Source organism: Merops nubicus, unplaced genomic scaffold, assembly GCF_000691845.1.
Source record: "Merops nubicus isolate BGI_N331 unplaced genomic scaffold, ASM69184v1 scaffold38532, whole genome shotgun sequence".
Taxonomy (NCBI): domain Eukaryota; kingdom Metazoa; phylum Chordata; class Aves; order Coraciiformes; family Meropidae; genus Merops; species Merops nubicus.
In genome coordinates this window covers 10133-37005 of record NW_008595082.1, presented here as the reverse complement: position 1 = coordinate 37005, position 26873 = coordinate 10133, and the positions used below count along the sequence as shown (strand labels likewise).

Sequence of the window (26873 nt, the reverse complement as noted above, 5' to 3'; positions counted from 1 at the left end):
TTTTCTTTTTCTTTATTTCCCCCCCCCCATTAAACGCCGAGAAAGCCAATCTCCTATTTGTAACCTGCCGGGACTTGACTGTCGCGATGTACAACACGGTGTGGGATATGGACCGCGATGACACGGACTGGAGGGAAGTGATGATGCCCTATTCCACTGAGCTGATATTTTACATTGAGATGGACCCTCCAGGTAGGGAGCCGAAGCCTGCCTGCCTCTGCACCCCGTCGCCTTTCATTCCTGCCTTTCTCCCCTACCCCTCCTCCCCTCTCCTTACAGACTTTTCCCGTTTGGAAAAGGAAGGGGAATCTGTGGAGAGGGAGGGAAGGAAAAAACAAATCTCTAGTTAAACTTCGTGTAAACTTTCCAGGGACTTGAATCTGCTGTCTCCAGGGCAAAACTATTTTAATACTGTTTTGTTTTTTTTTTTTTTTTTGGGTGGGTGGGAGGATAACTGCGATTTATGGTGCCTTTTGGGAGGTGGAAAAGGAGGCAGGAGGACGACTGCTCTCAGCCCCTCTCCCCGAGTCTCCTTTTTTTTAAGCCTTTATTGAAAACCGTATATTTTGGCTGTATTCGCTTCTAGAAGAGCGTTTTTATTAGCCTCTTCACCTGTGTGCCTTTATGTGCCTGTAACACTTTGATGGTGGTGATTTACCTACCTCCATTCAGTTCCAGTTTAATCGCTTTTACAGTCTGTGAGTCTCTCTTCTCCTAAGCTCTCTTCCAGCACTGACAGATGAGGTGCCTGTCGTCGCTGGGTTTCAGTGCTAGGGGGTAATATTTGGGAACAGACTGGAATCCATCCCTGGAGGCACTGATACTTTGATAACCCTTAATAACCTTGTTCAAAAGGGTTTGATGCAACTTTTTCTCCCCCCCACCATGGATTGGTAGTGCTGAAAATGGAGAAATGCATTGTCCCTTGCTTGCCTGGAGTTTTCAGATGGGACAGAAAGTTTCTTTTGTGTCTGAACAGTGAGAGAGGGCTTACAAGGAGAAGTGGTTCAGTCGTTCTTTGGTAATAAATTTAAGTAAGCATAAATGGGTACTGGTGAAACCGTATCTATACCTGTAAGAGTCTAACAGGCTGAGAGCACTATGATGATTGAAGGGCCTTTATGTTCCCAGGTCTCTGACCTCTACAACCAGAAGGTGCAGTAAAGTTTGCATCAAAATGTTAGCCTGCAGGGAAGTCGATAGCAAATAAGTGCTTATAAATAATATCTGCTGTGTAGTGTATACTGTTAGATTTTTAAAATGCACTTTTCAATCCATGCTTTTGTCTCCAAATGTGGTTTAGTCTTTTTGTTTCAGCACAGTGAGCTCTTATTTTCTATCCGTAGGTATGTGGTACTTTAAAGAGGAGTAGGCGATCATCCTGAGATTTTTGGATCTCAAGGACCTGTACTCACTTCCCCTGGTAACTCTAGTGCTTTAAAAATTGGACGGATCTCTCAGATGCACAATACTGGCCACTACTTGTTAAATTCTTGCATAGCTGAGGCTCCCTATTTTTAGATGCTACTCTTGAAAGCCTGAAGTTCAGTCAAGTCTGTTTGCTTATGTGAATTTCAAAGGATATCTTTCTTGTAAATGCTTTTGACTCTAGCTATTCCTGAGGTTTGTGTTTGTATTTGCTTGTGTCAGGGGAACAAAAACCCCAGTTCCATTGTAGGTGATTCAAAGCAATCGGGTGTGAGGGTTTTTTTTATTTAAAAAAATAAAGCCTCTTGAATGGCTTACTGTGAGAAGGCTGCTAAGAGGGGTTGGCCAAACTGAACTGGTCAGAAAACAACTTTCTGATATTTCTGCAGGAATTTTGTCCATGCAGCCTTATGAAATTCATATTGAGAAGCAGTGCTTCAGTGATTAATAATGCCAATATTTCCACCACTGAAGCCCCCTTGTCAGGGATCATGCCTCTGAACAGTCCAGACATCAGTTAGCAAAAGGGCTTAACATTACATGCTGATCCCTGAAGTGTTCTGTAACTTTATCTTTCATATTTTTAAACTAGAAAAGCCAGAGCTGGAAATGATGCATGGGATAGTCCCCGTGTGTATGACTGATTTCATAGAACTAGAACTTCTAAATTTCTAGGAGGAGGGAAGTAGAGTGTGGTGGCAGTGGTCAGCTTTTTCCTCAGCCAGAGGTGGGGTGGGAAGGCGTGCTCTGCTCTGAGATGGTATGATAGGTCATCCCCAAGGGGAACGTGGAGCTATGCGTTTGGAAGACTTAAACACTCGACGTGCCTCGGGATAAAGTCAGTGCGTTTGTGCCGGTTAACAACCACAGCTCCATTTGGCCCACTTCCAACAAAAAATGGTGAAGGTTTTCAGTGCAGCATTCCCCTGCGGTGGCTGGAGTTCCTGAGCAGCTGAATGGTGGCAATATGTTTTCTCAGCGGCGCACGAACTAACAATACGCAGCGAGCGTCGCCGCTGCCAAAGGAGGCAGCGCGGTCTTTTGTTCACAGAACTTGCATGAAGAGATCCTGGCTGCTCTTCATGCTGCGGGACTGGGCATCGGCTGATAGCAGGAGCCAAGTGCTTCAAAGCATGCATGACTGCTCGTGATTACATTTTAGTGCGTATAAACTTGAGGCAGAAGACAAAAGCAAGGTGAACATAATGTGCGGTGTCACCCGTAACCTCTAAGTCAAGGGTGGCGATACTGTCTCTTGTTAAGGGCCAGTGGACCTTTAATTTATCTTGGCGGGCTGTCATAACACCCACCTTAGTGTTGCCCAGTAATAATGCAGAAATAAACCCCTATGATGGCAGGCAGCCTGCAGCACAGCCGAGGCTTCTGTCAGCCCTCTGTGCACCTGCACCCAGCTTATCAGTGTGCTTGTATCTTCTGTCCAGGGTTGTAGGTGTAAATGGATGCTCAGAGCAAGTCCTGAAGCCTCTCTGTCTGAAGACTTGATCAAAAGTTCAAAAACAATGGAGTTGATGACTCTAATGCAGGAGTTTTTTCCAGCTCCCGCAGAGTCAGGGTCAGGCCACAAGGGATTGTTTGCTTTCTGCTAGCTTTTTTATCCATCTCAAATGTAGGAGTGGGACAAAAACTGTCTGAAACAGAGCAGTGGAACTAAAGATTAAGTTCTGCCAGCTTTGCAAAGTACACTGTAGAGCAGCACAACTAATACAGGAGCAACAGGGGGACAACCATTGGGGGTGACTCCTCTTACCTAATACTGCTTTTTCCTTCTGCTTGAATGGCTTTTGGCATAATAAAGAGTATCGCTAGCATAAAGTAGGATCTAGATGTGGCAAATAATACTAGGTGCAACTGAAGAACTTGCAGTGTCTACAGACAAAACTGGAACCATCAGCTGCTTATAGCAAACATACAAGCTTCTAAACTTTCTAATTTATGGTATCACAGCCATAGTAGCTTCATATGCTGGTTCTGGCATTGGGAAACTGCCTGTCAGAGGTTCACTCACGTGTTTATTCCTACTGTAGGTTTTGCTATCTGAAAAGACAAGGAAATAGGTTACTGGGTTGAATTTAGGTTTTATTTAATGACATCTGTTCAGGTCTGTGAAAAGTTGTTGCTGCTCTAAGTTAAGGTTTTGAATGGAGGATGTTGAATTGACTGCAAAAGTTACCAGAGTACCTAAAGCATAACTAGTGATGTATTGCATCACTTCTACTCAGTAGGACTAAGTAATGTCTTCCCCTCTGTAGATCTGGGATATATTATCAGTTGTGTTGATGATAAAATGTGTAATCACTGAATACATTTTGTCACAGTTGGATGAAAATCAGTAAGAGTGTTCCACTGGGATTTCAGACACAGATGTCAGCAAAGATATTTGGCTCAACTACAAATTAGAGGTTAGTTTCATTTGTGTGTTATGAAGTAAACCACAAGTTTGAAGTAGGCTTACTAATGCAGAATAGGCTGTGTCTAATTATAAGCAGATAACAGAATAAATGTTTGTAATAAAGCTATATAAAAACTACCTTTTTGAAGCCTGTTAGGCCCAAATATGATCGACCACGTTTATAACTTGACCAACTCGCTTTTTCAAGAATATTACTCTTCCTTGCCTCATGTGCTGTAACAATTTTGTTGCTACAAAATCTAATAATGGAGAAGGGCAGCAATAATCTGTAGGCTGCTTAGTTTAGTCTTCTTCACAAAAGCAACACTGCTATTGTATGACTGAGAGAAGTATTAAAGGGAAAAAGTGTATTTATTCATTACAGTTTTTCTTCTCATATATAATTTGACAACCCTTGTTTTTGGGGAGCGATACTATAGTTGTAATTCGGAAAACACAGGGTTCTGCTCTCAAGGGCAGTGTTTATTTGGATACCAGTCGTCCTGTATCATTATCAATGTTATAGTGGAGACTGAATGTGGCTTCTCAGATGGGGTTTGTGGTGTGCAGGAGCCAGATGTAGGTGAACTCTACATGTCTATGCCTGACTAGTTTTCCAGTGGGAGAACAGATGCAAATTTTAATGGCATTGTCAGTATTGTCCTTCAGCTTATCTAAACTGACTCCAGAAGCTTATCACAAAAAAAATTCTGCACTTACACATCTGAAAAAAAAAGAGTGATTCTACTAGTGCATGTAATCAAAACAGCAGCACTGTGGCAGCAACTGCCTTTATTGCAAATTAAAGTCTTGCTGAAAGTCAGGTTTCAAAAAAAGCAAGTTTGAGAGTTTCCTTATTACAGAAAGAAAGTTTATGCAGACTGTTTTGGGGTAAAGCAGGGAATAAATAAGACTTAGTCACCTGTATTCTGCATATCCTGGAAAAGGGTTTGAATGGGAGTCTCAGCTCCTTTGAGGACAGGGATGTGAAATGCTTGTATTCTGTTCTTGTTACACCCAGATTTCTCTACTGCCTGTTTCATTTAATGACTCCTGTAACCATTTTTTATTTCTGAGTGCATTTTCAGGCTTGCTTTTACATTCCTTGCATTTGGTTTTCATCTTGATGGCTCTAACTGTTAAAGAGTATCACTCATCAGCTTTCAATTAAATACACAAGCGCAAAAAATAGCATCATTAATATGAAGTGAAATGATACTTTGCTTGATATGGGAGAGCCCGCTTTAAAAGGTGGGCATTTTTGTTCATCAGTAGGCTCTCAGATGATGTAGAAATAGTTGGGGAGAGAGAGCTTGCTGAAGGGAATTGTTCAGCTCTGTGTTCTCTAACACTTTAGGTTTATGCAAACTAGAACATGGGAGAACATTCTGAGAAGAAACCAAACTCTTCACCACATTTGAAGGCAAAACCTGCAGCAAGTATTATTTCTGCAATTGTTGTTCCAAGCATTTCTCTGTATTGCATGATGCCTAGGAGTTAATGATTGTGTTGCTTCCTTCTACCTCACCTGTTTAAAAGGAGAAGACTCTTCTTGGAGTTTCATTTGGGGAATATTGTTTTCTCAAGTAGCAGAATTGAATTCTTTCTCTCCCATTGCCAGTGTGATATCTTATTCCAGAATGAAGCTATTTAGGCTTATCTTTGCTCTACAGCTTGGGAAAACAGAGAGGCATAGCTGGCCATACACATCTGTGCCCAGCACTAAAAGCAGTTGGATGCCTTACATCATCTCATGTTGATTGTTTAGTGAGTCACTTTTTGGGCAGAGAACTAGAGCGCACTGGAAACAGCAGCATAAAGAATACTTTTATCAGCATTCTGTATGTTTTAAAGCTTAGGCTTTATTATTGTTAAAAAGATTGTTAACTGTGTTGGAACAGGTTGCTGTAAAACTTTAGCCCCATTAAAGCAATAGGTGTGTTCTAGCTGGATTTTTGGAAACTCATTTTCGTAAAGTAGGTTGCTGAGTAATGCTTAAAGAACAGTCTCTGCTCATGTACTAAATGCCCCTATGGAAATGAGTCAGATTTTCTTTTTTCTTTTGCTTTTTATCTCATTTCTTCTGACAGGTTAAAATCTGCACAATAGCTAAGTAAGCAAGAATTTGCTTCGCATAAATCTAAATTACAGCATATGAGCTGGTGCTGGGTCCCCAAACGATGAGAATGGATGTTGTTACCTCTTAGCAGAAGAGATTTTCATTGTCCTTCATCTTTGCTGTGTCCTCCAGTATATATCCCAGTACAAGTTCTTCTGAAGAAAAGTGGCTGTATGCAAGGGAGTTTTATAAGAATTCATAGAATTCAAAATAAGTAAAGTGCAAGTGATGCCTGTTGTAGTCCCATTTTGGGATCATAGCTGTCCTGCGGGACGCTGACCAGTGCCTGGTGAATCCTGATGCCAAGGCACAATACAGTCTGAAGCTTTCCTGTGGCTGAACAGGATCCAGGCTCCTCTCTGGCCTTGAAGCCAGTGGCACATTTGAGATGGCTACCGTCCATCTTGTGCTCTTTGAAAGGGGAGATTAAATACTTCAACCGCTTCAATCTGTGACTGCTTCCAACATTTGTCTGACTCTCTACCAGATTTTGTGACCTGGAAATATGTTATTTTAATAATAGTTCATAGGAATGTTGCTTCTTCTAAAGTCGGATATCCCTGATGCTGACGCATGGTTACTTAGGAAAGGCTTGAAAAACATCATATTTCTCAGCACAAAATTTGTGGGTTTGGCCAAATTAAAACAACCAACCAACCACACACAACCAGCCAATCAATCCATATCCCCTTCATCTTGTATGCTTTTTCACTATAGAATAACTTGAGTGACATTGGGATGATTGTACTTCAGCTCATTTTTTTCCTTCCAAACATCAACCTCCCATTTCCTTATATTAGCTGCTACTTACTCTCTGTTACTTGTGAAAGAAAAATTCCCCAGGGGCCATTTTTTTAAGGTTTTTATCTTCAGTAGACTTATCCTAAGCTTCAGCCTCTGTAGTCCTTTAACATCTGATGCTGCACGTGATCATCTTTGCTTTTCGAGGCATTCTTTCCTTCCTTGCATCCCTCCCCTCAAAGTCTGAAACCAGAGCTACTGCAGTGGAGCTAGAGAAATTGCTGTAGTGAGGGAACACAGCCCACCAGTCAGATGTATTTTTCTTTGTGGGCAGTAGGACTTACACTCCAACACCTGCCCCAGGAAAATGGTTTAGAGGCGAGTTGGATGAGAATTCAATCCCATACTGTGTGTCTAAGTTCTGGTGTCTGTTACAACCTGAATTTGTACATTGCAGTTAAATTTCCCAGGCTGGCAGTGCTGGTGCTGTACTGCCTGGTACAGTCATCTTGGGGACATTATAGGAATCTAGATCGTTAGCCCTCTGAGGAACTGCTCCCACATGTCAAACTAAAAGTCGTTGGGTTTTTTGGCATCTTTACTCTGATTCATCTCCCCTCTCCATAATTAGTTGAAGGATACGAGGAAGCTTGAATCAATGAGATAAATGTTTTAGATCCTTCCTGTTTCGAAGGGCACAGTATAGTCTCACTGATCAGTTTTGGGAGAGTGAAAGAAGTCAAACTGCTGCTATGAAATGGATTTCATTACAATACTTTGAAGATCACAGTGTACTTGAGTGAGGAGATTGAGTCTATGTCTTTTGTTACACCTTGAGATCTCAGCATGCGCAATGGCTGCGCATTCTGAGCCTGGCTAGACAATTCCCTGCCTGCTCTGCATCTCAGCTTCTGCTTAAGGCACACTGTGTAGGACTGCATGGGTTGGGAATTCTGCCCTGGTGGAACTTCCTTTAAGATGGAGGTCCTTAGAAAAGGTGATGCACAATGTACAGCAGTTTTTCCTCTGAATACTTTTCTACCTTAAGTTTCTTTTTCTAGAGTGTTGGTTTCAAATACACCTTATCTTGATTTATGTGGTTCTCTGTTGGCAATTTAGATGGTGTTGAAATACTTCTGCTTGGTAACTAGAAAATAGTTTGACATAGCACAAGGACAGGTACTATATGAGGAACAACTTTACATACTGCTCTGAAAGATCTGAGATAGTGGTAGGCTGAAATAAAATGCTGCTTAGAGCAGCAAGAGTCACATGTCATTTACAGCTGTATTACTGTTATTTTTAAGTAGACTTTTGTGCAGCAAACTTCCCAGTAGTGCCGATTATTTCTGTGATTTGGCTCTCCTGTGAGGTTTGTACCTGATGTTTGGCTGGATGATTAAGTCTTTGAACTTTCTGGGTAAAACAGCCCTGGGCTGTTTTTATTCGGAATGCCTTTTTCTTCTGGCGTTGGTAGGTCTCCGAGCCATAGTGTGTCACTGCTCGGGCTTGACTTCATTCCCAGTCTTCCACAATGAAAAGCTAGTTCTTCGTTCTCAATCACTGTAGTTCAGTGCTTATGGTAAATTTTGTGTTCTCCTTGCACTTGTGCAAAAAATCTATCTCTGTCTTGAGCAAAGACTATTTTTTTAATAGCTTTTGAAGACTATTTGAAGGGTAGAAGACATGCTGTGATATTTCTTCCGTGGAGGTGGATGAGGAACTGCTTTATTTAATAAGCAAAAAGGAGAATCTGCTTGCTTCTTGCATTCTACATTTATTTTTATAATATAATCTTCTAGACCTGATACTGGACACTATAATTCAATTGTTCTTATTGAATATTTCAGATTTTAATGAATGGTAAAATGTCTGCCACAGACTTTTATCCAAAGAGTTGGTAAAATCTCCGAGTCTACTGGCTAGGAGATAAAACTGTTCCTTCCTGAAGTGAGCCAAGCACGTGATGCTGGGTGGTGACAATCTTTGGGTGATAAAAGAGGGCAAAAGGTCTAAAACATTGCTATTGATTTGGTATCCAGTTTATTAATAGTGTGGTAATTATGCCTGGTAGGTATAGGAGGGCTTGTCCTTTTTATCTTCCTCATGTGAACTTTTGAACAATCATCTTGGTCTTGTTGGTCATGGAACCTCTGACACTGCTGTAGCTTTGCAGCTCTTACACTATCATCGGGGTTGAAACAAAAGCTGTGTTTGATCAAGTGGTGAAAGTAATTGAGAAGTTGAGATTTTTTGCTTTGCAATTTTCATGCAAAGTCTGGAATGAAAAAAAGATGCTGAGTTACTTTATAATAGTACAGAAGTCAAAGATGCCAGTGTCATTTATCTGACGGTGAGCATCTTCCATTTCTTCTGTCTCAGCCCATGAAGTAACAAGCCTTGCAAAGTAGTGAGGGGTGTTTGTGAAATGCCCAGAAGAATTCTGAATTTGAGCCAGTTTCTTCACACACTGTTGTTGTCCACCATTCTGCAGGTGTCCCATAGCAGGTAGCTGTGGATGCTTATGAAGAATTGAGTGCAGTAGTTGTACAGCAGGCTCTAAGAGGTGAGGCAGTGGTTGGGAGGTGTGGGAGAGGACTGGATAGCTGGGGAGTTTTCAAACAAAATAGATCTTTATCAAAAAAGCCAATTAATCAAAACTTAAATATTTCTTAAAGGTGTTGGTTTTTATGAAAGTTCATAGGAGCACAAGCAAAGCTATAATGGGAGTGTTTTCATTGGAAGCTTTCCTGGCTTCCTGCCAACTTGTCTGCTGTTTTCTGTAATGAGATATTGAAAGACTTCAATTCTTTGAATATGTCTTACTCCTTGGCATCTCGCCTGTTATTGGGGGAGGAAAGCAAAAATGTGAGCATGCCTCCAGTTCTGTGGCCAGCAATAATGTGATCGAGTAGCTTCCTCCTCCATCCCTTGAGGAGTTTTCAGTGTGTGTTAGCTGCCCTTTCTCAAAGGGCAACTATCGAAGGGCATTGGCCCTCGGTGCTTTGCAAAAGGGGTCTTGGCAGGAGAACTGACAAGCTGGGATGAGGAGCTGCCAAGATAACTCACCTGCCAGTGGTGGGGAGCGGAGCACTGTCAGCAGGTGGGCGCGACCCTCCTTTGTCAGCTGGAAAGCCTCCACAGAAGCACAGGGCCTTATTGCGCTGGCTTGCACGCAGAGTACACAGGTTCCCTGAAATGATGGGTAAAAAGCATCTCTGTTCAGCATGTGCTTTTTTTTTTTTTTCCAAATGTCTTGAGGGAACCTTGTGCAGCAGTGAGAAGTACAGGACTTCTGGGGGAGGCAAAGATTTTGAGGCTTTGCCTTGAAAGTGTTAAAGAAATTGAGAAAAGTCCTTGAGAAATTGACTAAGACTAGGGAAAGCAGTTAAAGATTGGGGGGGATTTTTTTATTTAAAGAAAAAAACCTAGCCTGCATTTTCATTCCAAGTCCCCATCTATACCTCCAAAGAGAAAACCCTCTGTCCTTTAAGGACTATGTCATTAAAATGTTAGCTGGCCCAACTGTGGATTACTTGCATATTTCCATAGTAATGACACTTTCTAGAGCTTTATATTACAGTTTGTAGGGTATCTGCTGTACGTCAGCCTTTTTGAAGCTGGCTAACTATTTCAGAAATCCTCTGATCTGTTTTCTGCTTGTCACAATGTGGAGGGAGAGTGGTTTGAGGGCATCAGAAGACTGGTAAACAAGCTCATGGAAGTGCTGAGTGACTTAAAATTGACTTTATCAGAGTACTTGGTGGTTGTGGTTATTTGTAACAGTAAGACAGAGTTAATACTGCATTTAAACCTTGCTATGCTTTTAAGTATCTGGCCTGCAGCTCTTGGAAAGTACTGGAAGAAATACGTTATGGAGCCATTCTTAGACTAAGTGGCATCTGCCTTAAAACAGCACATTGCAGTTTAATGAACTGGCAGGTTTGTCTTGTGTGCTATTACTGCAGCCAGAGAAGAAATGTGCTGCGTGACTGGATGCCGTCAGGTAGCGTGTAGCACTTGGAGACCCAAGACATTATGTTCTCCTGAATTAGTGGCATTGAAGACCCTCACGCAGGGCCTGGTTGGTCTTGGATCATATAAACTTGATGGAAAAGTGTGTATCTTGTGGAAGTCACGGTGTACTTTGAAGTTTAATTCAGGATTAATATAGCCCACTATTTTCTACAAGAAACCTTAGTTTTTAAAAAATGCAACAGTGCTAAACTTCAAACACTTCCCAGTTGTCTTGGGCATTGGAGATGGTTAAAATTTCAAGGAATCAAGTCAGCTAAATCTTGAATAGTCTTTTTAAAAAGTGATGATACTCAGTCAAAAAAGCATCAGGAAAGTGTCTTTGGCAAGGCCTGGTGGACAGGCTTGTCTCTCCATGGAGCAGCTTGGCAGAAGGTACCTGCTGGAGGCGCACGGCAGCCGTCAGGCCCTGACCTCACCGCAGCATCCAGCCACAGGCCCCGCCGTGCTGGCGGCCACCGCCCATGCTCCAGCACCGGCTCCTTCACATTTCCCCCATCTAAGTGACACTGGTGGAGGTCTGGGGTTTAGCCCAAGGGAGGCTCTTTGGGGAAGCTAGAATGAGGGGGATAGAGTTGGTAACAAAAGAAAAACCAGAGAGGCTCACTAGTGCCTGTGGGAGAGCCAGTCTGCTGTCATTGCTGCCAGGTGGTCACAGAGGAATGAACCTGATCTTGGCAATGGAAGGGTCCAGATGAGCTGTTACCTTTTGGATTTTGGAAGGATTGCTTCTGTAAAGCTCTCCTAGAGACATGGTAGGGGAAGGATGCTTGTGTATGTGATGGTAACAGCAAGTTCTTCATTAGAGCAGGATAGATCCAGTGTGCTGTTATTCACTTGTGATCAATGTTCTTTCTCTCCCAGGAGAAAGGAGGCAAGAAACCATCAGGATTGTTCACTCTAATCAGGGTTTTTTTGAGATAAAGTAAGATTGTGTCTGTGGCTAGATCAGAATTATACCCAGTGACTTGGAAAGAAACAGGGCTGCTCTTGAAAGCATTTCTGTTGACTTCAAGCCAGCCTTATGTTACCTTACTGTAGGATTTTATCTCTCTAATATTCATCACGTAAGGTATGTAAAAACAGATCTTAAAAAAAATAAATTGAAATCTTTAGACTTTTTAGAGCTCTCTGTACTTTCTCATAGCAATATCACAGGATTTCTCCTAGCAGGGTGGTTAGTACTGTCTAGGTACTAATAAGAACTATTTTAGAATGCCTCTTCTAGGAGCCCCTTGGGTGAGTGTTATGAGAGCAGCAATAGGGTGGATGCTGCTCTGTTACAGCAGACTTGCCATGCTGTTACAAAACGCTCCCCTTGTGTCATAGCAAGTTCTGGGCTGTGGGCTTAATCTACCTTTGTGCTCAGTTCTCCAGTTGTACAGACTACAGTCATAGTGAGCTGAGAGGGTAGCCAAGAAACACTGAAAGGGACGGGCATGTTAGTCTGCTGGGTAAAGCAATAAGCACGGGCCTGGTTCTGTATCCAGCACAGGGAAAAATCTATTATGACTCAAAGAGCTCCAAATACTGAAAGTAAAGAATTAGATCCATAGCTCTCTGGAAACAGGATCCACCCTTGCAAATACTTTTTGTATTTTTAAAATGTGCAAGCTATTAAAAAGCATTTTTCAAAAGTCTATTGTGGAAAGAACTGGCTTCCATGAGTCAGGTTTTACAGGAACTGATCCAAGCCTTATTATTCTCCCTGGAAGAATTTCCTTCCATTTTTCTTACACAGAATGAAGTTTTGCAGACAACCCTTCGATAGCAAGAACTGATAGCTACCTATTAAGGGAAAGAAGGAAAAATCCCCACCTGTAGTAAGGACACTTGGCGTAATGTCTCATGCTCTGTGTCCATATGCCAAACTCGCGTTCCTTGGCTTCCTGGTCTTTGTTAGTTTGCTTTCCTGTGCCCAGTACTTTGCAGCGAGTCCTAACAAAGCTGCTAAATAATTCCACAGTATATAAAGGAGCAAGAGTTAATCTTACAAGAGGGGCTAGAGAAGTATTCAAGTACTCTAGAGAATACTTGAAAGCCTCTTCTGGAAAGCCCCTATTACCATTGTAAAACAGGCTTTTAGACTCTAGAATACCTTGGAAGTTTTTGATATGTTCAAACTTTAAGACCCAGTGAAATAATGGCTGGTGCTGGTATAATTTTCTAAGAATTCTCCATGCTGTTGTATGTTACATGAGTATCCATGAAGTTTTTGATGACTCAGAATCTACAAAATATTCTGGAATAGATCAAAACATCTACAGGTTTTCTGAACTTTAATTTGCTGCAATATGTGGATGCTGAGACTCGAACTGCTGTCTGTCCTGTCACTTGCTTAGAGTAGTAGGGTAGCACAGTCCAGATTTGAGCACAGCTCCAAGAGGAACAAGGACCTGAAGACCTTTTCTAATCCAGGAACTATGAATGGGGGAGATGGAACAGCATAGGGCACTGTAAATACAATTGACTCTAGGCTTAGCCTAGATACATCCTTCTCTAACCCCACAGAAGTAGGATGGGGCTGGGACCTTCAAGAAAAGTAGGGTTAGAACCATGTGTTACTCTCAGTGGTGCTTTGTATAAATATATGGGTGCTGTACAAACAACTTTAGTAGTTGAAGTAGGAATAACTAAAGCCTCCCAGCCAGGAAGCAACTTCACTGAATCTAGAGGTTTTCACCTTCCTTATTATAATAAGACCTGTTATTGCCTCACTAGATATGTGCACACCTGAAATTTCCCAGCTCACCTCATAAAAAGAACCTGTATGTTACGGTTTAATGCTCAGTCCCACAGAATGAATGCTGCTATCTGAATCAGGTGTTTGGTCAGCAACCCCAGGGTGCAAACGTCTGGGTCAAGGTTCAGATTTAGTTTAGATTGGCTCGATTAAAGTATCTACTGGTTTGTGTGAGAACAGTGAAGCTACTGTGTCAGATATTCAACATGAAATGGTGTTTGGAACTGCAGTTGGAACACTGTTTTCTCTTCTTTAATGTGGGAGGTGTGGCTCGTAGGTGAGCAGATGGATGGTGCCAAGTAGCTCACCTCTCAGCGTTAAGCCATTCCGCGCTGGAGCTAGAGATCAAAATCTTCTTTCTGCTCCCTTTACTTGTACTTCTGCTTGTACGCTGGGGTTGCGTGCATCTGAAGGATGGCTGTTGTCAGTGTGTCAGACCTGCTCGCTGATGCTTGTGTAATCTGATGGCTAGGGCACAGGGCTGGAAGCACAGATGTTCACGGTCTGACTTAAAAATGTGCTAGTAGCAAATCAATGTGTGTAGCTGCTCTCCTACTCTGAATTCAGGTGTGCCCTGTCCCTGTAAAACACTCCGTCTCATGAGATGCCTGAAAAATGCAGTACCGGTTTCAATGGTAGTGTTCTTGACGAACCATTGAGTCTCTGCAAAGCAGGGAAGAGCACTCAAGACATCTTTTTTGAAGAAAATAGTGTAATGCATTTCTGCTGATAGACGAGTCTCTACCAATTCATGAGCATGCCCATGACTGCTGAATTAGTCCTGATGCAGGGCTTACATTCAGGACCATGATAGAGTTGTTTGAGCAAAAACTGATGAAATAAAGAGCTTCAGTGTGGTGTGTGTCCTTACATTGTGTAACTTGTTTTGAGAACAAAAGTAAAAGCCTGATTGCCTTGAATTCAGAATAGGGCAATTTTGGGCAGGTATGCACTTGGCCCACATGTGTGCAGTTCTGCCTGTGTTTCAGGGATTTGTAGCATCCCTTTTCCTGTGGTAAACATTTCAGCTATGTGAAGTTGTACAGGCACTCTGATAATGACCTAATGTCCACTTTTCTCTTCCTTTACCCCCTTCCTTTATCACCTCATGTCCTGTAGTATTCAAAGAGTTCTAGCTTTTGTTCCTAGCAGGAGCCTAAATGACAAATCTAGCACAAAACATGACCCTTGGGTCTGTGATGGGTATACTGGTGCCCAGCCACCACTAGCAGCATTTTTCCATCTGAAGAAGAATCCATCCATTTGTTTTTATGGCTTGGCGTAAGGACGGGTGATGCCTAAGCTATTGGATTTTTTTTTTGCTTAGTTGTGCAGAGTGCTCCCCAGGCTGTGGCTTTTGAGCACAATATACCTTTGTAACTTGTTTGGAGGTTGAGGCAGTGATTGCCCTTGTAGTCATGCCTGAACCAGTCTTCCTTTTAACAAAAACTCATTTCTTCATACTCCTGCCCTTTCCCCTCTCTCAAGCATGTGTCTGGTTGGAGTACTGGGGAATCTGGGGTGACAGTGCAGCTGTTGACTTAAAAATTCTTCAAAAATTACAAATTCTGTTTACTTTGAAAGAGCTGGAAATCCAAGTTCAAGGTGCACATTCTCTCTCACTTTTTCACTATCATATTTCATTAACAGTTTACTGATTATTTTCCCGTTTACCTTTCTTTAATCTGTTCTTCATTTTCAGCTCTTCCTCCAAAGCCCCCCAAACCAATGACTCCGGTCAATACAAATGGAATGAAGGACAATTCCAGTTTCTCTCTGCAGGAAGCAGAGTGGTACTGGGGGGACATATCAAGGTAAGCAATATTACTAAAATATTAATTAAAATATATTAACATATATTGTTAAAAATAGATTAAACCTGTTAGAATTCAAGAGGAAAAGAACCTGCCTGTTTCAGGGAGCATTTAACAGGAGGGAAACGCTTCAGGACTGTACTTGGCAAAACACATAAATGAAAGTCTTTAACTAGATTCAGGACTTGTGTTTAAGTTGCAGATACTGCCAGTCTTGGTGACAGTTATTTTGGGCTTCTAAATTTCTCCAGATATGCAGAGTCTTTAAAAAAGAGAATTATTTTGTTCCAAAGAAAAGTGCCTCTGAATGTGCTAGCTAATAAGGTTTTTGTAAGTAAGTATACAATGCTGGGATGCATGCAGTTCAGCAAAATTGCAGTAGGAGGCTTCAGAATAAGAGGAGTTCCTGTTTTATTTTTTATTTCTTTAACATTTGGTTAAAATTGTGTATGTATTAATTTTTTATATGGTGGTATAAAAATAGCTCTTACAAATGCTAACCATCACCAGCTATACTGAGAGATGATACAGACACATAACAAATAGATTAAGTTTTACCTCTTAAGGAAACCCTTTCCTATGCACTTTAGAAAATAGATGGCTTGGGTTAGGTTCAGAAAATGAAGTGCCAGTTTTTATATACTTAATTGTATAAAATAATGGAAGTGTCCAGTCATCTGTTTCCCTCTTAAGGCACTTCTGAAGAGTCTAGCATTTGAAACTGTAAGGAGACACATGAGCATGCTGGGAGCGTGATCAGGAACTGCTCAAACTTGTGCACGTAATGCTTTGAAGCACTTTGTCAGAAGCAAGAAGAGTGTGTTTGCCACAGTAGTTCATTGATGTTCTGAGAAGGGAAATAAAGTTTTTCTATCTTTATTGTACCACCCTTATCTTTATAAAGCAAACCCACATAGATCTTGCTTTTGAAGGGCCTTGGCAGTGATATTTTTCTGTTAATTCTAAATCGAAGCAGAGTGGCAAAACCTGATCACAAAGCCTACTATGCAAGGTTTGTTTAAAACTGATTGATATTGGTATCAGTTCGTTGGCTGTGGTTTTGTTCCTTGCTTTACAGTGCACGTGATGGCAGGAGCTGATGGAGTCAGTACAAATCACATTGAAATGGCTTTATTAGATTAAAATGTGATACACACGCATGTAAAGATAGAATTGTTTATGACCCCAATTTGACAGACGGCAGGTACAGACTGCGTCGGGCTGTCAGGGCAGGAGCAGTGTTCTTCAGTCAAGAATCTGTGCTGAAGATTTTGTCAGGAGCCCCGGGGTGCGGTGCAGCTCACAGGCATATGCCCAAGCCCTTACTTAGATCATATCTATCCATTTGAAAAGGACAAGGCCATTTTGAGTTAACTGGGTCCAATCTGTAAAACGTTCTGAGGAAGCGGATATGCACATGGTTCTTAACAGGAGTCAGTTTTACTAACAGAATGGTTTTCAGGTAGCTGAATCAAAACTAAGGCTGTTTTTTAAGAATACTTTTGTTCCTTCGTATTTGATCAAAAAAGCTGCTGTTGATTTTTCTTTGTAAGATTCAGGTAGGCTTCCTACCTCACTTAGATAATGTTGAGGCTACCTGATAAACTTTAGTTTCCAAATGATTATATTAAAGTCCTTAGTGCTTTTAAGAACCTGTGAGGGAGCTGTTATAAAATGAGATATGTAATGTGGGTGAAATGGTCAAACCTGGCCAAGACACTTAACTCTTCAGTTGAAATAATTTTCTTAGTACTGACTTTCACAGAAAGATTTCTTGATTTAGCTTAGCACTCTGAACTGAGTGTCCTTTTGCTTCAGTTGTAAATAAGGAAAAGTTGTACTGAAGCTAGAAAGGTTGTAGTGGTTTAAAACTGCTGTAAATAAGATCAGAGTTAAGCCAATAATGAGTCTCTTGAGACTAAAACTGTGATAAACTCTAGACACCTTTTGAGCTATGATGCTAGAGACCATTTCTTAAGAGGTTAGGACTGGTTTCTCAAAGGGCACCTGTTGCCACTGTGGACTTTAGAACTTGAACAGATTACAAAGAGAGGTTGTAAACTCAGACACAGCTGCCACTGTTGCTTGAACAGACTTCTTCCTAAGTGGCAGTTGACTGCAGCTGCTATTTGCTAGTATAACTACACAAGTTCAAACTTGTTTTAGGTGGCCTAAAACACTGGAGAGCCTGAGTGTGAAAGAAAGTTGCCTGATATTTTGAAGATTGAACTCCTTACGCATGCTGATGTTACTGGCTCCAATATTGATACCTGTGGCAAATATGATCATGTCCTTAATGCTTCTTATTTTGCCTTCCTTTCAATTCTCCAGAGAAGAAGTCAATGATAAATTACGAGACATGCCAGATGGAACATTCCTGGTGCGTGATGCATCAACCAAGATGCAGGGAGACTACACTCTGACACTACGGTAAGCGCCGAGCGGTTTTAGTCCACAGAGGAAAATCCTGAGTAGGTAGTTGCTGTGCTAGTGGCAGCAGTGACTGTGTAAAGCTGACATGGCCCAAGTTCATGACGGTGCTGCAGATCACAGAATGAGCAATGAAACAGCCAGGTCTGATAGTCAGTTCTGTGTGTGTTGAGTCCTGTCCCTTGCTTAACACTACTGTAAGATCTCCACGTAGATGAGGTGGATCTCAGGGAGCACAGCCACTCAGTGGTACTTCACAGCTTTTCAGAACTGTGAAGGTAAAAGGTATTTATAAACCAGGGCTTTGATTAATGGGGGTGTGCAGCTCTGTAGAGTTGAACACAGAGTCTTTGTAAAAAGTATTTTGTGCTTTCTGATCTAAAGTTTAGGAAATACTGAATTGGAGCCATGTTCCCTTCTTCATTAAAATTGTCTGCAAGTGGCAGACTTCCCAGAGCTGCCCCAGCTCTGTCTACTGCAGTTAGGCAGCAGACCTCATGTGACTAGCTGCTGGTGCCTTGCCCGGCCTGCTCAGCCACTTACCTCTGCCAGGCTCCTAAGATTAGTTGTTAGAGGCAAACAGACAAGGCTCATAAGCAACTGCCTCTGTAGCACACCTTTGGGAGTCCCTGATAGGGCAGATACTTGATCTTGCCATGAAACTCTGTTGTCTTAATGGCAGGTTTGACCCCAAGGGTGTAGTTTAAATTCTGCTTTGACTTCTGCCTTGAAGATCACAGTTTTGCACTGAGGTTTGGCATGGTTTGGTTATTTTTCTGAATGCAGATGTCTTTAGGAACCAAAATTGAGACTGCAGGAAGGACAGAATATTGTCTAAACAGTTTATTGGTGAAAAAAAGTAAGAAATAAGCGCGATATTTGTGGAAACAGCTAGAATGTATAAATCTGGATAATGTAAAGTTCCAAACTTAAAATCATCCTGTAATCCTCAAAGGATTTTGTTTAGGTTTGAGTATCCTGTATTAGCATCCATAACTCAAGAGACTTGTTAATCACAGTATAAATGTATAGTCAGTTGTATAGTATTAGCAACCGCAAATTGAAGGAAATTGTGGGTTTGGGTTTTCATATGTCTACTTTATTTAGCCTTCAGCATCCTCCTTTTTCCCTGCAAAACTTCTGGAAAAGCTAGGTTGTAAATACCATTAGCTGGCTCCAGAATGAACGCAAAGGAAGAGATCTATTTTGGGCTTGGCTCCTGTTCAGATAGCATCTGATGATAATTCTTTGTGTATAGACTCTTAAACTACCTAATATCTGCTAGAATGTGGAGAGTCACTGTGAAGGTGTACAGTGTCAAAGCCACTTGCCCCGGAGTTTCGCTGGTGTAGTGTTGAAGAGGGGTAGGAGGTACACAGTAAAACCTCTGAATGACTGTACTGCTTTCCAGGAAGGGTGGCAACAACAAGCTGATAAAGATCTATCATCGGGAGGGGAAGTATGGCTTCTCTGATCCACTGACCTTTAATTCAGTTGTCGAACTGATTAACCACTACCGCAACGAGTCTCTTGCTCAGTATAACCCGAAGCTTGATGTGAAGTTGATGTATCCAGTGTCCCGCTACCAGCAGGTAAGATCCTTCACTGCACCACAATAGGTTTTCATGCAGACAAGAAAAAAAATTGCAAATGTGTACATAATTTTGTTTTCTGTGTGAAACCTGATTTTTTTTTTTTGTTTGTTTCGAAAATGGAAAAAAAGTGAGTTGTCACATTTCACTTCACTTTGCTCATAATAATGGGTCTTCTAAATCATCTAGCCATTTCAGTTTCTTCATTTTATCAAGTTTCCAGTCTTTCTGAGCAGTCCAATGGAGAAGTGAAACCCTGACATACAGCAGACTTGAACCTCTCTGAGAAGTCTTTGGGTTTTATTTCCCCATGGACCTTTGTGGGCCCACAGGACACTGTTCTAGACGGTGTTGTCCTTGAAGCACATAGGAGCCATGCAGCTGCTCATTTGTGCATAACCATCTAAAATTTTCAAGAATACTTTTAAGTTTTATTCAGTACCCTGAGACATTGTCCTGCATCAAGGAAAAAGAACTGCAGAGATTTTGGAAAAAAAAAAAAAAAAAAAAAATCTGATCTTCAGATTCCAAGCACTTCACTTGCTATTCCCTACTGGAGAAAGTAGGAATCCTAGACATAAGCTGCAGTGTGTTTTTGGAAGGGTAGTGTTTTTGGCACAGTTCTTGGTGTCCCATAGTTCCAGCTCCTACAGTCTGTAAACTGTGGAACTTGTTGCATGGAGGAAGGGAGATTTAGATACAGTGCTCGTGTTCTGTTGAAACCTGATTATGAAAATGATGCTATTAGCTGTAAAATGCAGATGTGTGTAAGTGGGCAAACACTCTTAAGGAAAAGCTGCTTTTCTTGAAGACTTAATAGTTTTTTTGTATGTACAGGATCAGTTGGTGAAAGAAGATAATATAGATGCAGTAGGTAAAAAGCTTCAAGAATACCACGCTCAGTATCAGGAAAAGAGTAAAGAGTATGACAAATTGTATGAAGAATATACCAGAACATCACAGGTTGGTTCTACTTTCACTCTGTAGAGTCTTTTTTTTTTGTTGTTTAAAAAGTAAATTATTTTAACCTGTTACAGCTTATAAAGGCAGTCCAAAGTCAGAAAAGACAAGGGGAATAAAAACTAGTGAATTGTGGGATAGAGCAAGGTGGTTTCAAACTTGATGGAAACAGTGTTGCTGATAGTCCTAGAGATATGGTGTGGGAGAAGGAAGAAAGAGGAGCTGAGCTTTGTACTACAAGATAGTGCAGAGAAGGCTGTGACCTACAAGCTTTGCACTGCAGGCTTCTTCCTTGGATGCTGAGTATTTCCAGCTGCTGAGTGCTGCAATGAGAATTGTAGAGGGCTTGTCCAGGTTATTTATGAACCTGTGTTCAAATCAGAGCCCAGATCTTACATGTTAAGGAAGTGCAAATACAGTATTTGGACTGTTTCTTGTAAAATAAGATAGTTCATATATGGGGAGGACGTTTGCTGGCAGTCTTCCTGCAAACTAAGATGGAAAATATGACTAAAATATTTGAGGGGTTTGCAGCCTAATAGAGAGCATCATGTAGGGGAGGAGGGTAGATTTACAGGGAGTAAATCTTCCCTGACTCTACTTGGACATTTGACTAAATTTAAAATGGATTTATCACATTTTGACTTGGGGCGGGGGGGAGGAAAGTTCATCTCAGTCAATTTAGGGAACATAATTGAGTCTTGCATTGTCATCTGTATCATGAACAAATGATGGACTCTTTCCTCACGTAGGAGATTCAGATGAAGAGGACTGCAATTGAAGCATTTAATGAAACCATTAAGATATTTGAGGAACAGTGCCACTCACAAGAGCGCTACAGCAAAGAGTACATTGAGCGATTTCGCAGGGAGGGGAACGACAAGGAGATTGAACGGTAGGCTCTCCAGTTGTTTGCTTACACGGAATAACTAGTGCCCACACTGACTCTCCCATGAACTCTGACTACACTTCTGTGTAATTTTGCATCAAAAAGAACATTTTGTAAATGCAGTATTTTCTGAGACCTTTTCCCAAGGTGTAAAGCCCTCTTCTGATGAGGAATTGCATTTTAGACAGATGTGGGAGATCTCTGGATTGTTCTCAGAACTTCAGTATATCGAGATATTGTGATGAGGACCAGGAAAGGGTCAGGAAATAATAATTTTCATTCGTTTATCCCATTTCTATTTGGATTTGCTTAGACTACAATTAATAAAACTCTTTACTTGTGAGCTGTGAAATGTAATAGATCTGGCAAATCTCATAGTCCATAGTCAGTTTTAGTCACTTTCGAAGAAGATCAGAATTTAATTGCCACTACTTGGTAGTGGATAGTGTTTATCTCACAAATTCAGTAAGAGCCTCAATTGAAATTGCCCTTCTGTGAAGACACTACCAGAAAAAGCTGTATCTGGGCCTTTGAAGAAATGCCAGGTATAATGCCTAACTTTATGAATCACAGTAGGGATTAAGGAGATTCTTACACTAAAAATCATTACCTGTAACAAATATGATTCTGCAGTTGTGGTGCTTCATTCTGACTAAAGATCAGTTAATAGGGGAAATATGTCATTTTCCTGAGTTATACCAAACCTGCAAACTAATCTTGAATGAGGGGACAGGAAGCATTACTTCCTGATAGCTCTTCATCAGTACTAGCAAGATTTTTAAATGCAGACTTCTAGTACTGATATTGCTGGTGGGATTGCATAATTGATACACCAAAAAGACAATCTGACAGCAAAGGAGGAATCTGCTTACCCTCCTAGAGATAATTTGTTCCTGTATTTCTGCCAGAAGGAAATACATTAAGGTAAACTGAAGGTTCAAACTATGCAAAAGGGTAGCAGGCTTTCCAGCAAGAGGTCTTTTCTGGCACTCGTACAGAATTTTTTCATGCTAAGATGAGGCAGTCAAAGGGAGGAGCTGCTGTTGTGGTTGCTCTTGTGATATGCTTACATAAGTGCTACTAGGAAGGTTCAGTCCTTCTAGACTGGTTTGACCTCAGCTCTCAAATGTTACGCCTGTTTGCAGGATAATGATGAACTATGAAAAATTAAAATCACGCCTGGGTGAGATCCATGATAGTAAAATGCGCCTGGAACAAGATTTAAAGAAACAAGCTCTGGACAACAGGGAGACTGATAAGAAAATGAATAGTATCAAGCCTGACCTAATTCAGCTCCGCAAAATCAGAGATCAGTATCTTGTGTAAGTAAACCTGACCTCTACCTCAGAGTAGTGTTCCTGATGAGCCAGACTAATGACTCTTTCCATCAGCATAATGCAAATTTAATTTTCTTTTCATAACCAGAGTTCTGCGAGTGCTAAGGCACTGCATTCTGGGGTGGGGATGTCTGAGGAATTGGTTGGCCTCTTCATGACTTCATTGCTTAGACTGATTGTTGCAACTAAGTGCACATTCTACAACTCCTGCAAATGAAAATATTCCACTTTCTGCACTGCACTGCACTGTGCAGAGGCAGTACCTCTTCCTCAGCTCTCCTCTTTCTCCACTTAAGGTGTTGCATCATGGTTCCCTTTCACTGTGTCCGCTAAAGGGGGCATCTCAGAAAATGATGCAAGGAAGTGCTCATATGGAAACTGTGGTCTTCCTATAGCTTTTGCTTCTAGATGACAAACTAAGCTCAAGATCATTGATTGGTGCTTGCTCAGTAAGAAAACCTGTACTCTGAAGTAACATGTTACCGGTCTCTTCTGGCAGATGGCTCAATCACAAAGGGGTGAGGCAGAAGCGAATAAACGACTGGCTGGGGATCAAAAATGAAAATACTGATGAGTAAGTGATGCCTATACATACGATTTTACTGAGGAGTGTGTTCTCTTGTGGGGGTTGGTAATACAAAATACCAGTTTCTCAGTAAAGGACTGTAGAAAGAGGAAGGACTGCAGAAAAAGGGAGAAAATCTTTAGGGGAACTGTATATCATGTGAGGCAGCAACTCTGCTGAAAAATTTAGGATTAAACAAAGTTGGAATAATTAAGTTCTCAGTTGAAGCCTTTAATATACCCACTAGGAGCCTGACCTCCCAATTTGGGCGTATTCTGGTATTTCTTTGAATGATTTCTGCAAAAATAAATCACTCTGATTAACTCCCTTACTGACCCCTGTTTAAGTTAAACTTATCCTCTTTCAGCACATACTTTGTGAGTGAAGAAGACGAAAACCTGCCACATCATGATGAGAAAACTTGGTTTGTTGGGGATCTCAACCGTATCCAAGCAGAAGACTTGCTCTGTGGGAAACCTGATGGAGCATTTTTAATTCGCGAGAGTAGCAAGAAAGGATGTTATGCTTGTTCTGTGGTGTAAGTCTATTTTCCTTTTTGTTCTAACTACTCATTTCATGAATCTCTACCACAGCTCTATTTTGCAGAAGAAAAGCCAAGCCTAGCCTAGGCCTCTACCAATGGGAATGTGTTGCGTGTTTGCAGGAAGACTGGCATGGTAAAAGTCATGTGGCAAAAATGTGCTTCATGCAATAACTGTGGTCATAGCAGTCTCTGCAGTCACCACGGTAACTAGTACAAAATTCTGAAGTATCCCAACTTGAAGCTTGACATAAGTAAATTAAAGTCAAAATCTCCCATATTATTCCCCACCAAGAAACACATGGGAAGAAGAAAAACAGGGCTGTAAAGCTGTAACATCTTCTGTTCTTATTTTAAGACATGCCCAACTCTAGATGCTTTCTCTTGTATGTTTAAGGTAACAGTGATACTTCAGAGGAGATGTTATTTGTGAGCAGTAGTTGTTATAACATTCACACAGCCTTGCATTGATTTCTTGTGTTTCACTTTGTATTATGCTGGCTTAATGGATGTCAGAAATACTCTGATTCCATTACCTAAAAATCCTTCAAGCCTATTCTGGAGTGCAAAATGTCTTTCACTGATTTATTTCACACGAGGTTAATTGCTTCTGAAAGCAAGTCCAAGAAATAAATATGTGAAGGTATATCACCTCAAGGTAACTGAAGATTGTACCATCTGCTACCTTCAAGATACTGTTTGTAACAGTTGATGAAGCGATGGGTTCATCAGATACTTTCACTTGGTTGGTATCATACTACAAGCTAGCAAAGGTGTGGTGTAACCTGTTCCTACGTGTGACTTGGAGTGTAATAGGCTCCAGCACAGGGATTACATAATACCCGATCTTTCTGGCAGATGAGTTGTTCTAGCAGCTTTGGAAATACTGTGTTGCAGTAACTGCTTTGCCAAGTTAGAGACTCAGTCGCTATGACTTCAGATGATGAACCAGCTTGAACCTGTGCCATGCTTAACATTAAAAAACACATGCTGAAGTTTAGTGCTGCATTTCATTACGTAGTCTAGAAGGCCTGAGAATTTGTGGGATTTGGTGGCTTCACTTAGTGGAAAGGTTTCCAGATAAGTTGAGCACAAAGTTGCTGCACACTTCAGGTGCTTATCTTCTTGGTTAAGCAAGTGATGTTTTTTTTCCAAGAAACGTTTGGAGAAAATGCAGTAGGGAATTCTGTTGCTGGGATAGGGGAGGCCTCCAATGTGGATTATTACGCAAGAGTGTTTAATCACATGCCCTGAAGCACTGTTTCTTCAGAGACTGGATTAATCTCCTCTACGTGCATCTACGGGGTCCTCCGTTATGTAACTTGGTGACTGGCAGGGCTGCAGCATTACTGAATTGTTAATAGCCTGTCGCGTTGGGTTTGTCCTTTGATGTTAAACTCTCCTGCTTCCTTTCCTTGCAGAGCTGATGGAGAAGTGAAACACTGTGTGATCTACAGCACTCCAAGAGGTTACGGGTTTGCAGAACCATATAACCTGTACAGCACACTTAAGGATTTGGTTCTTCATTACCAGCAGACATCCCTTGTCCAACACAACGATTCCCTAAATGTCAGGCTTGCCTATCCTGTCTACGCACAGATGCCTCCCTCTCTCTGCAGATAAATTTTGAGGAGGAGGAAAGCGTTGGCTATCTTGGATTCTTTTCTACAATTTTTATTAAAACTCGGAGGGCATTTTTTCTCCTTAGACTGCTTGTTTTGCACAAGAAGTGATTCTGTGAATGTGAATCGAAAGAGGCCTAGCAGCAACAAGACGACAACTTGGGTGTAGGTGTCCTGGTGCTACCTTAAAAGCTCAGCTGTGCTTTTACACTGATACTTTTGTTTCCTTATGAGGGGAATAAACTCAATGCAACCCATACGAAAATATTGGAAGCAAAACATCGTTTCATGGAGATAATTTTTTGCCAGGCACCTTCAGTGGAACTTCTAATTGGATTTTGTTTTCTCTTGTTCTTGTAGAGACAATTTGGAGCCTCTGTTTGAGGCATCAGTAATATCTTTCAGTCTTAAACTCCCAAGAAACTAGGGGGGAAACTACCATGGCAATTCTTCTCTGTTAATTTTAGCAGCTTCACTGCGATTCAGCCGAACTTTCAAAAGAGGGCTTGTCTTGAGGTAGCATGGAATTTGGTGAGAGAAGACCAAAGCAAATATGGGAAAGCTTCAGGTTTTTATTTAAATGGAAAAATGCTTGTAAAGAAAAGTTGCTTTATTTTTTGCCAACAGTAACAAGGTTTTGGTTTCAATGGCACTACAGGTCTTTGCTTAAAGGAAACATTTATAACCAAATTGAACACACCAAAACTTTGTTCATTGCTAGGTTGAGCACTTACGGGGAAGGTTGCATTAGCATCCGCACATACTTTCTACACCAAAACTTGAAACAAATAAAAGGAAAAGCTAAACATTGTGTGACTTCAAAACACTAAATTTGTTTGATCTGATGTAATTGTTCGCTCTCTTCTTTTTTCAGCCCCCTTCCTCCAATTCCTTAGCTTGGGATTCTGTTTTCAGTTTTTAATGATACTGTGCTTCAGAATGTAAACTAGAACAAAGCTTTGCACTTGCCTGTTGCAGTTCTCTTGCTGAACAATGACAGACTCTTGTAAGACTTGATTTTTGTTTAGAAGAGGTAGGTGCAGTCGAATGCTTCTGGGTGGCTTATTGTACCAAGTTCCTCCATGAGGTGTAGTCATTTCCAGTTACATAGAAATGAGCATGCTAATTATAGATCTCTGGTTTGTTCTTTGCAAGCTGGGTTCTGAACTCTCACACCACTGCAGCCAAGCAAGATTTCACACTGGTATAATCTAAACTCCCTTGTAGTGTTACTTTGAATAGGACGCAAAACACAGGAAGGGAGAGCTGTACTCTTTGAGTTATTGGATGTCTGGTGCCATCCTTTGGCAACAGCTGCTGTCAAATACTGGAGTGGGTAGTCCTAGGCTTCATCAAGTATAGCAATCATCCAAGAAATCCCCTCCCTGGAAAGTATACAAAGCAGCTTATTTCCATTCCTTAAGCTGTTAAAATGAAAAAGAGCTAGGTTTGGCAAACTGAACCACTTGGCATCAAAGCACAACTGGCAAAGTAATTGTTCAGTGTGCAACCTTGAAAGTTACTTTTGTTCCTATTACTGGAAGCAGTTGCCTTGCACTGCACCCATTGTGCACGGCAGGAAGCAGACAGGCATGCAGGGCTGAGAATGCTCTAGACCTGTTTCTGACCCTGGAGCTGATTTCCTGC

General features: G+C 41.3%; 1 protein-coding gene across 1 annotated transcript; it reads left to right on the top strand.

The window, feature by feature from the left end:
- Positions 1 to 86: 86 nt before the first annotated feature.
- Positions 87 to 25771, top strand: PIK3R3 (phosphoinositide-3-kinase, regulatory subunit 3 (gamma)). Its single transcript, XM_008935948.1, has 10 exons — positions 87 to 192; positions 15179 to 15290; positions 17622 to 17720; positions 19132 to 19312; positions 20150 to 20275; positions 21025 to 21167; positions 22307 to 22483; positions 22998 to 23072; positions 23431 to 23601; positions 25026 to 25771. Exons 1-10 carry the CDS (start codon positions 87 to 89, stop codon positions 25225 to 25227), a joined length of 1392 nt encoding a protein of 463 aa, XP_008934196.1. The 3' UTR covers positions 25228 to 25771.
- The last annotated feature ends 1102 nt before the right edge of the window (positions 25772 to 26873 follow it).

Coding starts and splice junctions, on each gene's coding strand:
- PIK3R3 (XM_008935948.1), top strand. CDS start 87: ATGTACAACACGGTGTGGGATATGGACCGCGATGACACGGACTGGAGG. Junction 17,721..19,131: donor GACTACACTCTGACACTACG/GTAAGCGCCGAG, acceptor ACTGCTTTCCAG/GAAGGGTGGCAACAACAAGC. Junction 22,484..22,997: donor ATCAGAGATCAGTATCTTGT/GTAAGTAAACCT, acceptor CTCTTCTGGCAG/ATGGCTCAATCACAAAGGGG.